The sequence below is a fragment of the Epinephelus lanceolatus genome, chromosome 15 (assembly GCF_041903045.1).
Source record: "Epinephelus lanceolatus isolate andai-2023 chromosome 15, ASM4190304v1, whole genome shotgun sequence".
In the NCBI taxonomy this organism is placed as follows: domain Eukaryota; kingdom Metazoa; phylum Chordata; class Actinopteri; order Perciformes; family Serranidae; genus Epinephelus; species Epinephelus lanceolatus.
Genome location: NC_135748.1, coordinates 24,192,145 through 24,207,407, shown reverse-complemented (window position 1 = coordinate 24,207,407; position 15,263 = coordinate 24,192,145). Strand labels below are relative to the sequence as shown.

Genomic DNA, 15,263 nt, shown 5'->3' with positions numbered 1-15,263 from the left:
TCGTAAGATTATCAAGCCAAACCCTGTTCTTTTTCCCAAAACCTAGCCATGTGTATTTTTTTGCCTAAACCCAACCACATTGGGGGGGGGGGGGGGGGGGGGGGGGGGGGTCAATTTGTGCTGTTGTACTGACGTAGTGAGTTTATTTTGAAAGAGACTGTATGTAAACATTAAATTTCCTGTGAAAACGGAAGTGTATCTTGAAAGAAGACAAAGCATGTAACAGGCAGAACTTGACACGGCGTCCAAGAACGTCAAAAACCAACGCACCCAGGGTACCTTGCACGTCTTATCTGGATGTGGAGAGTCCATGACCAAACGCTGATATGTGACGAGGTCGGAGTGAGAATATGTTGTACTAACATGGCGGTGAAACATGGCAGACTACATGGACAAGGAGACACTCCCTTTGTAGATATAAATGGCTTATCTAAGGTAACAAAAACGCAGCTATTCTTATTTCAGGTGATTATACACTAAAGAAAACAAACCTATTATATTATGCTGCACCTAAGTCAATATATCCCCTTAAATCCTACACACTGGACCTTCAAGTTTCCAATTAGTTTTCTTGGCATAAATAAAAACAATCAATGTCCGCACTGGGTCAGGGATATGAAGTATTAGGGATACATACACCCAGAGATACATATTATGAGCAAATGTCCAAAACAATAATGAAACTATCACTCCATCTCCAATCTTTAATGGTTGCCCAAACTGTGGTTACTGCAGCTTTCCTCATTAATCGATGTATTTAGCTTCCTGGCAAAACTAATGTGGTCAGACGTTTGAACTGGTAAGTATTTACCGTATACTCTCTGTTCTCAGTACCCCATTAGGAATAGTCAACATACTGTATCTTCCTTTTAAATGGGCTATTTAGGCACTGAGGGGCACTTTGAAGCAAATATTTCAAACTGGTCTGAGGTTTATAGATCACTGAGCAGTACCAGGAACGTCAATGAAAAAAATGTCACATAATACATATTCTGCAGCCCATTTAAATGGACACAGTGTAATGCTCTGCTGGATATTGGACCCCATTTGTGATACTGTACATTTACTATCTCTCATATATATGTATGCATATATATGGACCATTAGTTTGCCCCCATTACTCCTGTACCTACTGGTTTGTGAAGCAACCAATAAAATTGGACATGGAGGTTGGAATGACTTTATTTGCCACAGTAAATCATAAAAAAATGGCGGCATAATATTCCTTGTGACTGTTCTTTTTTTTTTTTTTTTTTTTTTTTGACATCAGAGAAGGGATGAGGTTTTCCAAAACAAGAACCAGTAGATACATGTGTAACCTCAGAGAAGCCTATGTGATCGTGCCAAAGACTTTATGGTTGTGTTTGTGTTATGCTGTCTACATTTCTTAGGCGACAAAGGAATCTACATTATTGTCCTTAGTCCACAATACAGACTGCACTGAGGTTTGTTGTGAAAGAACTCGGCTTTGACCTTGTGTGGAAGGCAACAGAGCAACAGATTGGTATCTAATCTACAGTGTAGATGTAATACTTGACACTTTGCATTGAGACAAATGGACGACCAAGCAGCAAGCTGTATGTCCAGTTGTACTGCAGGCTGTCGCCCATTTGTTCAGGATGTCGGACCCTCTCGTTCTTTCTCAGAGACTATTAGCTACAGGGAACTAGCCCCCGGTAAACTGTCGGCCAGTGATAAGTGAAGTAACCCGATCAGAGCAGAGCTCCTTAAGGCCTCTTATCTCCCGCTCGGCAGCCAGGCCAGCTAAAGCATCGTAATCTCTCCCTCTCACACTGCGGCTGTTTGACGTTCGCTTCGCCTATAGTGAACGTGAAATGGCTGGAAGGAGAGTGGTTCAGATCGATGAACATTGATGCAGGTCCATTACTTGAGCTGGTTGACTTCCTCCCCGCCTAAATATCACCACAGTCATCAGTCTGAGGCCACAGTCTTAAAAGATTGGTTTCTGGGTTATCTGAGCTGCAGGTCTGAGTCTGTGGGAATATCTTTCAGTGCAACAATTTGGAAATTGTTAGATATGAGTTAAGATATGGCTGCGTAGATTTGATTTTACTGCACTGATGTTTTTTTTTAATCAGGAGTTGGTGATGCTGTGTATTGTAAGGCAGAAGGCAAACTGTGTGACAGATACAAGTTGTAAGTTAATACATTTAATATATGATTTTAAGGTAGAGTTTGCTCAATCTCAGAACCTGTCAGCTATCTGTCTGACAATGCTGAGCCTCTGGCGGTGAGGGGCAGATCCGGTGTAGCCAGTGGATATCCAACCAGTGCTTCCTCTTGCATGAGACAGTCATTTTGACTAATCTCTGTAAACAGATAAGGGCTGCAACTAACGATTATTTTCATTGTCGACTAATCTGTCAATTATTTCTTTGATTAGTAGACTAATCATTTTATCAAAAAATGTGTTAAAATGTTGAAAAATGTCGGTCTCCCAAACCCCAAAATTATGTCATCTAATGTCTTGTTTTGTACTCACGCCAAAGGGTTTTAGTTCACCGTCATGGGAGAGTTTGTAAAGCTGCCAATATCTGAACGTAAGAAGCTGCAATAAGAGTATTTTGGGGTACTTTTATTGTACTTTTCCATGAAAAATGACTCAAACCGATTAGTCGACTACTAAAATAGTCACTGATTATTTTAATAGTCGATTAGTCGACTAATCGATGCAGCCCTAAAACAGATATCTGTGTATTAAGATAGTTTTAAAAGAAAAGCTCATATAAAGGTAACTTGTTGTTGGACATAGCTGATGGGTTCCAAGATTGCAGTTCAGCCAATGCGTTCTGCCTCACTACGTGGACTTTTTACCCGCCATTCAAACGTAATTGGAAAATGCTACTTGGACTACAAACGGAAACCAAAATCTTGTCCCATCGCCTTTGGATTCTACATCCATATGAAGAATCTGAGTATAGAAATTAGAGTTTGCTAAACCACATCAAATCCAAAATTCCACTGGAGTCAGTGGCTGCAGAGATGGCAGTTATTGCTATTCTGCTAAACTAAGCTAACAAACTTTTTGCGGGATAAGTTATTTTTACTCCATAATGATTGTATTTTGCATCTGCTGTATTTATGTGGTATAACAAACTCAAAATGTTGTTTAAATTACAGCAAACAAGCAGGCTAAATTGGTTAAATTAGCTTTAGCTAAGGCTACGTCACCAGCTAGCCTTAGCTAAAGCCAGAATCATTTATATATGATTGAAGAAATGTCATGAAGTCAAAGATTCTAGTTGATATTAGCGATTGAGTTGCTGTGTTTTGGTTTTGTAGGGCAGTGTTGGTGGGATTATACAGAGATACTTGACTAGACAATATAGAGTGCTGCAGGAATGAGTCCTAAAATGTGGAAATTAGTTAGCATTTTGTCACTTAGCAGTTCTGTCGTATTGAAGACGATAGGTTTTTCAAATGGGTTTTTGGTTATCTGCCTGAAATAGGTCTGTTAACACAAGCTTAAGAGACCTTTATATTTCGTTTTAAGACATAAATACATAAGTAAATGCCCCTATTGGGAATTTTGAAGCTATTAGGTGTTTTAAAAAGTGGCTAAATGAGACTACAGAACGTCGTCATGCAGAGCACAGTTTTACAGCCTTGTGGTGTCGACATTAAGTCAGGCAACAGTGGTGTAGTTTGTTTAAAGCCTAATGTTAGCTTTTTACCTCTTGGGATTGCATATGCTTCAAACTATCTATAAATCATAAAAGTGGTGCTTATTTGTGAAAATTGTCATGCTGAATAAAACATTTGTTTGTTGACTGCAGTATTTCAAAATCAAATGGAATAACACCATTGGCTTTCTACCTAAGGAACCAGGACATCGCCAGCTTTCCTGTCGGCCTACAAAAAAGCATCATCCCTGCAGCACTCTATAGCATGCATATGTTACTGTTAGGCACTTGAGATAAAAGCTTTCATTAAACAGCATATATTATAGATTTATTTTGGACATGCGATAGCTTTGATGTCATGCGAGTCTTTTCATGTGTTCCCGGGCTCTTCCTCAACTAGAAATAGCACGTTCTGTGTTCTTATATTAATGCTTATAGAGCTAACCCTAATTTTGTTCTACATCTAATTACACAGTCTGCGCAGTAATGGCAGGATTTCATGCTTGCATCAAAATTTAATTCTGAACTATTCATAGCATTCACACTGTAAAATGTGACCTGAATAATTCAAAATCAGCCGTGCGACGACAACCTTAGTCTTGTCGTTGTGGAAGTAAAACCACAGGTAAAGGTGGTCTCTGCCGCCCTGGTCTCCTTCTCGGGGGGACTCAGATCTTTACTGAGACTTGACACCAGCATGAATCTGACATCATTTCATTAACCTAAATATTCGAGGGGGAATCTTTGTCCTTGTGAGATTGAGAACAGTTCCCTTTTTTACCTTGTAAGATGAAATCTTGCTTGAGTGCGGCTTTCCAGGAGCATCATGTTCACTCACTGATCACTAACTGCACAGAAAACTGACATTTTAAATGAGGACATTCAGTACATCCTCTGAAAGTAGTTGCATAAACATTTTAAATTAGAAAAATATTAATTTGCTTTCCTATTCCTTTCCCTAAGCTTCTGCCATATCTACAATCCAATTTAACCGGATTCAAGCAGCTGGAAATTCTCAACTTCAGGAACGGCAGCGTTGTGGTGAACAGCAGGATGAAACTGGACAAACCGGTACCTTATAATGTCACTGAGGCCGTTCACTGTGTGCTCGAAGACTTCTGCAATGCCGCGTCTAAACGGCTCGACATCGAGATTGACAGTCGCTCCTTGGAAGTGGAGCCAGGTGAGATGTCCTTCCTTGTGCGTACCGTCTTGTCCTGTATGATTACAGGATGCGGACGCCTCATGCAGAAAAAAAAAAATCTGTTCTTGCAGTGATGTTTATTCATGCTACAAGGTCAGAGCGCCACACGTCCCCATTCTGCTGTCTTTTTCAGTCTGTAGGTGATGTGCAGTTTAAATGTGATGCTTGGAAGAGTTCACGACTGTATGTGACCTCATTAAACACACCTTAGTGAAAGCAGACACCATCATACACATCAATCAAAATGCCCTTTAATATCCCCTCTGCATCAGTGAGTGACAGGTGGACACCACTTTAATGCTAATAAGCTATCACCTCTCTCTGGTCTCTATCCACACCTCTCTTCCCATTCCTCCTCCTCTTCTTCTTTCCCCCTCCTCTCTCCTCTCTGTTGGGTTCAGCTGACCAAGCAGACCCCTGTAAGTTCCTGGCTTGCAACGAATTTTCACGCTGCGTGGTGAACAGTTGGACCGATGAGGCAGAGTGTCTGTGTGATCCAGGCTACAGCACGGTGGACGGCCTGCCGTGTCAGAGCACCTGCGCTCTGCAGCCGGACTACTGCATGAATGGAGGCCTGTGTGAGATAATCCCGGGGCATGGAGCCACCTGCAGGTACGCACAAGCTGACGAATCAAAGAAAGCACAAAAGGCAAGACCTTAACTCGTTTGAAGTTCTTGCATTTTTAACTAGAGAATGCACTAGACTATGCATTACTGCAAAACATTAACACACCTTAAGTCTTTACACATTCTTTGTGTTTGGCAGCCATTATTTTTCATTCATTTCATTGCTGCAGCAATTTTTATTTTGTTGTAGGACAGTTGAATGCACAAGCAGGGACTGTCATGAAAACCCTTTCTTAGTGAAGCAGTCAAGGACATTCAAGTTTTGGAAGTTGACTGCTGAAAAATATTGTATTCTAAGTATTTTATCACACCCAGAAGATAAACGTCAAGCAAGTATCACTGCTGTGGAGAGGATTATCACCATCTATTAGTTTCTCACTATTATTATTGGTGTTTAGCAGCAGGCTCTATGTTGAATACGCCAACAAGAATTAAAGGTCCCATACTATAAAGTCAGATTTCCATGTCTTTTTAAATGTACAGGTGCTATGTAAATACTGTCAAAGTATCAAAATGCTCAATCTACTGGAAAGTGCAAACAGTCCGTATTTCACAGCTATACTATTATAAAGGTACAAAGTGTTGAAGGTGTTGCTACAGTGTTGTGACAGTAATTCTCTTGCTGCAGTGATGGTGCAGACACAACAAGAATGAAGATAAGACCTTGAAACTCTGACTAATCAGAGCAGGCTGGGCTTTTTCAGAAGGGGGGCATATGGCGACAGGTGTTTCAGACAGAGGGTGGATACAGGTATATTCAGGCAGACAGTAAAAGAAAAATGTTTTTTGACTATTTAAGCATGTAAACGTGTTCTAGTAGAAGCTCTAAATACAAGTATGAACCTGAAAATTAGCATAATATAGGACATTCTTTAAAGGTATACTATTCAAGATGATTGTTTACTGGTGGTGAACAAGCCTGAGTGAAAGTGAAAGTAAAGGCCAACCTCAGATTCACTCCTGTTTGGTTTTTCTCCTCACTATATTTGTGTTTATTGTCAGAGTGGGTTTTCTCCAGCTTCCTCCCACAGTCCAAAGACATGCAGGTTAATTGGTGACAAGCATGAATGGTTGTCTGTCTCTATGTGTCAGCCCTGTGATAGTCTGGCGACCTGTCCAGGGTGTACCCCGCCTCTCGGCCAATTTCAGCTGGGATAGTGTCCAACTCCCCTCTGTGACCCTGGATAGGATAAGTGGTTACAGATAATGATCAGATGGACAAGTGATAATTTCATTGGTTTCATCTGATTGTGTCTTCTTCTCTCTAACCTATATATGTTCTCTTCCAGATGTCCTGTAGGTAAATACTGGCACTACCACGGAGAACGCTGCAACGAGCTGGTGTCAATGCCAGTAGACCCTCCGTTAATTATAACCTGCCTCGTGGGAAGTCTCTGCTTTGTTTGTGCCATCATCGGCATCTTGATATTCATTAACAAGAAATGTATAAAGACCAGAAAGGCTGTAACTTTGGTGTAAGTACCAGTCCTTTTATTCTTAATATTTAAACTGCTTTTGTTTCAGGGTGTTGCTTTTGCAGTGATTTGTGATGTTAGGTTTGTGCCTCATCTCCTTTACATTGTAGGCACACCCTTGCTCCCTATGCCTTTGAGAATACTTTGAGGGAGAACCCCGTATTTGAGAACGATGACGGTGTCTTAACTCAAGTGTCCACATTGCCATATCCGTCAAGTTCTGCTTCTTCCCAATCCCAGCAGTCTGAACAGGAACATTTTGCCTCAATTGAAAACATACATCTGAGTATTGAGGTACACTGTGCTGTATGTGCACAAACGACTAAGCTACTAACCTCAAACCTGCGACTACAGTAAACTAATACGCTCTAACAAACTGTCTGCAGATAATAGGCTTGTTTACCTCGCTCATACGCTTCACAAACTGTCTGATGAATCCTTTAGTGTGACTTAAACACTGTCTAGTGTGGCTTTAATGGTAATAAACATAGATCAAGGTCCTTGGGTGCCTTCAGTAGTTGCTCAGAGGCCTTGATCCACACAATAGAACACATTTTTTATAACTTTTGAGGTGCACACCATCCCCAACTTTAAAGATGTTTTGTGCCAAATCTAACAAAGGTGTATCATGTTAACTCAGAGCTCTGCAGTAGCAGCTGTAGGTATAATCTCCTGTGGTAGATCTTTCTTCCTGGCGGCTCCTTATATCGGTTATACTACCTGCTTTTGTTCACGATGCCTCTGGTTCTATAATATATTAATGAAGCACACTGTAAACACTGTCTGCTCTGTCTCCGCAGATCCCCAGACAACTCTACACAACAAGATCAGAAAAGTTAGTCTCAGAAATGGTTGACTTCCATCACTGTATACCACACAATGAGGTGAGGACCGCAGGGTAACATCTGATTGTTGATTTTGTAAAGTTAAAGACACAAAGATACACTTGTACCGCAAATCCCAAAACATCCTACTGGAAAAGTTCAAGGGAAACTTAAACTCACTTAAAGGGAAACTCGCCACCTTTTATGTGGATGTCCAATCAGTGTTGATGATAAATGTGGTTAATTATAGCAATGAATTCCTATGTGCCATATTGACCTAGAAAGCTGTGTTCTCTTTCTCATAACTGCTCACGAGTCGTGCCGGCAGTGCATATATGCACGGGAGCTGCTAGCCTATTGAGGAATATTTAGGAATTTAGAAAACTCTGGTTCAAGGACTTCATCAGCTCAGTGGTGTTCCCATTCATTGTCATTCTTTTATTTTGAGGCAGTTTGAGCTGCTTTGTATTTCATATACTCAGGGTGCGTTCAGAATCGCATACTTTTTACTTTGAGTATGTACTACAGCTGCCCTTTAAAAGTATGTACTGTTGCATAATCAGGACATACTGCTGTCTCGTAAGTTTACACCTTGAACTTTGACCCTCTTGCACATCTATCCGTTACCGCAGAGATAAAACAAAATGCCATTTGTTCAAAATGCCACAGACGGAGATCAACCTGGACAGCTCTGATTGTTTTTTTGCAATGTTATAACTGCATACATTGTAGATTCTAATATATTATATTCAGGATAGTTGAATTACATAGGCTATACATTAATACTTGTGCCCTTTTGTTGGTTATATTTGTGGTTATTTTATTCAATTAGACAGTCAATATTCCGTTCATTATTAATCGACTGGTCATCAGTCACCTGAATGTGCTGTCATCCATCACTGCGACTTCTGACAGCTGTCAATCAGCTGTCAGCGAGCTGCTAAGCTGTCATCTGTTTGTGGCTCAGTCGATGTAACGTATCGTCTGCGGTCCAGAGGACTGTGGGTCAGAATAGCCAAAAAGCATGCTGGCTTATTCACTGTGACTGGATGTAGTAGAACATCCTGGTATTTTTGGCACACTGCATTTGACATACTATGTATTGGGACATACTAAATCTTAATTTGTCATACTATGTAGTATGGTAGTGTGGGGACTGGAACTCACAGTTAGACAATTCAATTGTGCTCCGCCCATTCAGGAAGAGAGAGGCAAGTAGGAGTGGTTGGGGATTTTTAATGCAGGTAGATGGAGACAGGTAGAGGGGTGCTTGGATTTTCCACACCTATAGGTATTACTTTGTTGGACAAAACATAGTGTAGCTGAGGTGTAAAAGGTAACAATATAAAACACAGGGGCTCCTGTAGCCTGAACCAGCTTGAACAAAGACGGCAACACGCTTTTTTTATTTTCACATTGTCCAGGGCAGCACATTACCACTTTACTTTTTCAGTTTTAACCCTTCACAATAAAAGCCCAACTTAACTCACAGTAGTGATAGGTGTCATAAACACTCACTCAATAGTCATCTGTCCTGTCCACCCTGCTGGTCTTGATTGTCTTGTCCAGTTTGTCGTGTGGATCCTGAAGAATATCTCCAGCCGCCCATGTCCAAGTGAGAAGTAAAACTTTCCTGCATAGTAACACACACACAGGTTCTCCCGGTGTTGGTGACAGCACCCAACAACACTGCCAATTCATTGCAGCAGAATGATTTAGTTTCTTTTTACATCAGAGGGCAATTTGAGCAACCGCAAAACCAGTCGGTGTTTGCTCTCCGCAGCTCAGGTTCTGGAGGGTTCCCGCTGGTCATATCCTCTTGCATGGCAGCTGCAGTCCTGGCTGCTCTCCATTGGATTACTTCTGGCGTGTACTCTGGTTCAAATAAGTTCGGCTGAGTATCTGAGTCAGCCAAAATACTACAAATAACATACTCTGCAGTAGTTTGATTATACAGGCAAAGAGAACAAGAAACGGTTTCGAGTGGCATCTGGGGCATGTTCTCTGGCTATCTGGGGGTGTCAAATGGCAGCACTGAATGCAGGAAGAACAGATTTTGCAGCTTTCTCTGTCAATACATCGCACACTGAGGAATTTATTACTTCACTTGACTACTTCACCGTGGACACTGATTGGACAGCCACATAAAAGGTGTCTTCAGAGGCCTCGTACTTTTAAAATTCACTTTGAAGTGTTCCTGATATTCAATAACAGTAACCTTTACATCAAATGTCTTACAGCTCTATGATGTGTACAAAGGTAAAACACCTGAGCGTGTCGTAGCCATTGCTGATTTCTCACGTTCTCACAAACCAAATCACTGTTGACTGTTTGAGCTAGATAGTTTTAACATGATCTAACAAATAGAGATGGGAAAATGATCAAATATTAACCTTGGGATGATTTTTATGTCGAGAAGTCTCAGTGTTGATGAAAAATAGTCTGTCTTGAGTTTAGGTAAATTGATTCATACAAAGCAAATATCTTGTAGATATAGTTACAAGGGCATTCTGTCATGTATTGTATAATTCCCCCTGAAGCTATTTTTCATCCTCCCTCTTTGTCTCATCTAGACGTGGCGACCGCCGAATGAATACAGAACATGCTGCCTTCTGAGGGCATCAGATAACGAATGTTTTGAAGTAACAGTCCTTTGATGGCACCTCGTTCGTGTGAGGAGCAGCCGACACAGGGAGACGGTGCGAAACACGAGGTAGCAGAGACAGAAGATGCTGTTTAACTGTTTATGGGATGCTGTGGTACTGACGCAGGTACGGTAGACCAGTCACATGGTGTTATGTGTTGAGATTAAGTGTTCATAGTGATCAAAGTGTCTTGTTAGACAGAGAGCTATGGATGTAAGGTGGACTTAGGTTGTCTGAACGTGGAACCTAATATTTATTCTATATATTGAATGGTAGGAACATTTCCTTTATACCCTTGGCAAAGGTTGTTCTTTCCTCACAATGAGGTATTTATTATTTACAAATTGATACACATTGTGGTATCTTTAGACTGTAATATGTTGTATATTGTAATGTTATACTTGTATATATACCATACCAGTGTTGTGTCCCAAAAAGAGAATGAATGTATAAGCTGTTGGGTCATGACATATTGTCTGTAGAGTCATCGCCTGCTGAGCTGTATTTATCACTTGGTCCTGTTCAAAACAACTCTTCCCACTAATTGTGTGTTTTGAGATTTGGATTTTTTACACATTTTGCAAGAATAAAATGCTTTTTGCATAAAAATGTGATATTTTTTTTGGTTTGTTGTTGCCGCTACCGGAGCACTTAACGTTTTCATCAGAGCGGAGTAGCTACCAACAACACAGGACACTCTGCATTTAATTTTCTACAGCTACATAAATTGTTCCACCAGGCGCCAGCTTCGCTACTGAGGATGGTATCTGCAAAGAACGTGCATTGATACTCTTTGGTAACTGGTGACAGCTACCAGCAGTTCTGTCCACCAATGACAGTGACCCTGAGAAGGTCCTGTGAATGTGCCAAAGGGCAAGCCAAAATCTCAAGGCACACGTGCATTTATATCTGTGCACAATAGCTTCTGTAACAGTGTTATCACTCTTACCACAGCATTAGACAATAAAAATAAGAAAAAAAGAAGACAGGCAGCTTTGGTGATATTGTCTACTGACAGTTTTTGTTTTCTTTCGATGGTAGGTTGTCTTTGCTGGTGCTTTGTCTTAATGTGCTCCGTTTAATAAAGTGATCCATTGTCCCACTCACAGCTCTCTGCTCGTAATTATCATCCCTTACACTGGCTGCAAATCAGGGCTTTTGATGTGTCACACATTAATAATTCCCACATGTGAACAGTGACGAATAGGTTCCCCATGAAGGTTTTTTAAATTAAAGTGAATTAAGTTAATTTAGATTAAATTAAATCCCACTTTTGGCTAGAGCTTGCCCCTTTCATAGGAAATGTGTGCACACAACATACTGATACAGTCAATTAAAAATTCATTCATATTTTTTGTATAGGCTCAGGTAGTATTGCAATAATAATGTGTGGTCATCACAAAATCGCAGGGCACACCTGAATCAGCATCATGGCACACCAGTGTGCTGCATCACACCATTTGAGAACCACTGACTTATATCAACCTACCTCTTGGCTCATAATGTTAGCTGTAATGTTAGCTTTCTGGCTTTAGTTCTTTTGTTTTCAGTCTGGCTGGGAGCTAGCTTCCTTAGCAGGAATTGCTGCAGCCTAAGAGCTGGCTTGTAACAAATATTCAGCTGGGCCTATACATTAAGTTACGAATACTTTTTTAATTGACTTTATCAGTATGTTGTGTGTACGCATTTCCTAATAAATATGCAAAATCTAGCTAAAAATGTAACTTAATTTAATTTAATGGAAAAAAAAATCCTTCACGGGGAACCTATTTGTCACCATTCACGCGTGGAAAATATAAATGTTTGACACATCAAAAGCCCTGATTGGCAGCCAGTGTGAGGGATGATAACAATTACAAGGATAAAAGGCGTGAGCGGGAGATTGAATCGCTTTATTGTATGGAGCAAATTACAACAAAGCACCAGCGAAAACGACCTTCCACTAAAAAAGAAAACAGAAAAAAAGTAGACAGTAAAGCTACCTGTGTTATTGCTATCGTCTTATGTTGTGATAAGAATGATAACAAGTCATAGAAGCTATTGTGCACAGATATAAATACAGGTGTGCCTTATAAATTGGTTATCAATGCTTGTATTTTAAGGTGAACATGATTATTGCTGGCCTCCATGGGGCCCTCCAGTGGCTTGGCCCTAGAAAGGTTTCCCCTTGTACCCCTTTATGTAGCTACTGATAGCTACTGGAGAAAACAAAAACGCTTTCCTCTACTTGCTTTTGTTGCATAATGGTTGGAAGCACGTCCTGTGTGCCGTAAATCTTACCTTCATTTTCCTGGGAGATGGAATTGCATATTGAAAGCAGGCTTATAGGGAACCAAACTAAACGCAGATGGTTTATCTATTATTATTCTGTAGCCATCACACTGTGCAATCATTAACTTCATAATAAGTTAAAGAAAAAACTTCTCTATTTCTATTTCCACTTTACAGGCTGACGTCAGCCAACTTTGTGAGATGAAAGTACATGCAGTGTTTTCATTCAAATCAAGGACACATCAACTTACTGATTGTTACTGTAAGTTCAGAGGAATAACTAAAAAATTCTTAACAATGTTAAACTGTGCACTGAAGAGGCTCCTAACTTCAAAACATGTTCGCAGTCAACTCAAGGTCTGCTTATGGGTCATTAATTTTTTCATACTCATCACTGTTAATTTGCCACAAAAGCAGAAAGCATCCAGAACACATGGACAAAAGAGAACCTGAAGTCAGTTTTAATCCACTTGATCACTTAATGGGAGCGAAGCCTCTGCTCAGTGACGACATCAGCTGCATATTAGCTTCTGCTGTTTAATTAATCTACACACTAATCTTGTTAGCTGCTGTTACTGTCAGGATGTCAGATCCATTTACAGAACACGGCCCGCTGCAATAACTCACTCTCACTCATCAGCTATTTACAGTAACTCAGCAAGAAACAGCACCAGGAGGAGGATGGGGGCATACATTTATTGTCTACAGTGTTCCAGTGCAAAGGCCGACATACAACCAGATCCAACAGGGAGCAATGAAACTGAATGGTAAATAAGTGTGAGCCTAAATAAAGGTATTGCATGATCATCCGACGAGATGCTCCTGATCTAACCAACACACGAGTCAAGTAATCAGCTTATTAAAACGATACATGAACACACAACACACACACACATTACATTATTGTCTGTAAAACAACCCCAAACCCATGAAACTGCAAACATGAAAACTAATGTCTACATTTCCCTCTTACATAACAAATAAACAACAATACAAAAAAAAAATCCCTTTTTAAGGAGTTGTACATGCAGCAGGAAAATAATGGATGGATAAAAAGACAAAACTAAGATGGTAATAAACCCAGCACTTCTTTAAATGGATTAAAAAATACATTCTGTGACTATATGGAGTGAAAAAGTTGTGAACATGTTGAATTTGTTGCTTTATTTTGTCAAAAGTGAAGCAGATGGAGGACTGAAAAAGAAATCTGAAGTTCTATACTTGAAATAGAGCGTAATATAACAATAGAAATATGTGTATAAATATAATTTGTTCACTTTCTTTTAGGTGTATGATACTCATTTATGATTTAAGTCGTTTTCCAGCAAAACTGACACAGAGAAGTGTTTTCTTATCGTCCCTTTGAAGGTGCATGAGTGTGAAAACTTTCATTCTTACTAATCAAATCAAGTGTAGATGAAGAACAGTACTTAAAGCCTTATTATCCACATGGCCATAAAGCTTTACTTAAAAGACAAAGATAATTAGACACTATTAAAAGCATGTGTCACAGTCTAATTTATTGCAGACCATTAAGGTTTCAGGTTAATAGCTAGATAAGCTACGCACCAATTAAGACTTCCTGGGTGTAGTGCAGTTTATTATTGCAGTTTAAGGCCTCTCAGTGGGATACTCTATTCAGATATAGATAGAAGACAAATGCTGACAAACGCTACACCAATCAGGTGTTACACTGCAAAATAAAGATATAAAAAGTGGTGTTTAAAATGAGATGAAACTGAGTGCCTACGAGCATCGTTCTCTGGTTACTTCCTTTTCCTCCTACAAACAGCAGGCACACCGCGCTGCCCTTGAACATGTACGTTTATGTTCTTGAGTCTTGTGTATTCCATGTTCGAGGATGCTTATCTCACTGCTGTGGTTCACTTGAGGAGACTCTGAAGCATGGCGGTGGCGTACGTGGGGCGGGCCTGCTTGTTCTCAATGGCTTTCTTGAGGTACTGGATTCCGTCGCAGCGTTCCCAGATTTCTTCAAACTGCCTGGGCAGGATCTCCGCCCCCCTCTTCCTGGTCAGACCGGTCTCCTCCAGACTCAGCTCGCACATCTCCATGTCGTCTTTACCTGAGTGTTGGACGAATGAGGACAGAGGTTTACTGAAAGGACACATAGGTAGGTACTTGTGCACTTGAGTCTTCCATTGCCATCTTTTTTTTTTTTTTTTACTATTTTCTGACAAAACTAAAGACTAAACCATGAGTCCCTGAAGATTGGGAACCCTCGAAAGATGATTAAGGCCAAGAACCATCTGACTAAAAGATTAACTGAATAATCATTACAATATGACAAAAACCAAAAGCTGCCGACTCACCTGCGACCAGCACAATGGGTCGTTTGTCTGGGTGCAGCTCCATCTGCCTGGCTATCCAGGGCCCGTCGAAGTGGGCGTACCACCAGCCCTTCTTTTTATTCTGCGGGTCTTTGTACTGGTCCGCAGGCCGGATGAAAGGAATGCGGAAATATCGCTGCTGCCGGTTCATGGCCACTTCCTGATGCTGGGCTGTCATCGGAGGAGCTGGGTTCTGTTCAGCTGCAGAGGGAGTGCGATCATTAC

The 15,263-nt window shown here is 40.6% G+C and overlaps 2 protein-coding genes across 4 annotated transcripts in view; one reads left to right on the top strand and one right to left on the bottom strand.

The window, feature by feature from the left end:
* impg1b (interphotoreceptor matrix proteoglycan 1b) overlaps positions 1-11,028 on the top strand; it is a 32,141-nt gene extending 21,113 nt beyond the window's left edge. The window contains exons 13-18 of one of the 2 annotated variants that reach the window (XM_033641842.2): positions 4,608-4,827; positions 5,250-5,460; positions 6,765-6,950; positions 7,061-7,244; positions 7,751-7,834; positions 10,348-11,028. In XM_033641842.2, the coding sequence (XP_033497733.1) occupies positions 4,608-4,827; positions 5,250-5,460; positions 6,765-6,950; positions 7,061-7,244; positions 7,751-7,834; positions 10,348-10,431 (969 nt within the window). In that variant the 3' untranslated portion in view covers positions 10,432-11,028. The remainder of the gene's footprint in view (positions 1-4,607; positions 4,828-5,249; positions 5,461-6,764; positions 6,951-7,060; positions 7,245-7,750; positions 7,835-10,347) is intronic. The other variant, XM_078175077.1, reaches the window with a different exon arrangement.
* A 2,339-nt stretch (positions 11,029-13,367) lies between these two features.
* myo6b (myosin VIb) overlaps positions 13,368-15,263 on the bottom strand; it is a 61,209-nt gene continuing 59,313 nt past the window's right edge. For both annotated transcript variants that reach the window (XM_078175075.1, XM_078175076.1), the window contains 2 exons: positions 15,021-15,239; positions 13,368-14,773 (listed from right to left, as the gene is read on the bottom strand). In XM_078175075.1, the coding sequence (XP_078031201.1) occupies positions 14,574-14,773; positions 15,021-15,239 (419 nt within the window). In that variant the 3' untranslated portion in view covers positions 13,368-14,573. The remainder of the gene's footprint in view (positions 14,774-15,020; positions 15,240-15,263) is intronic.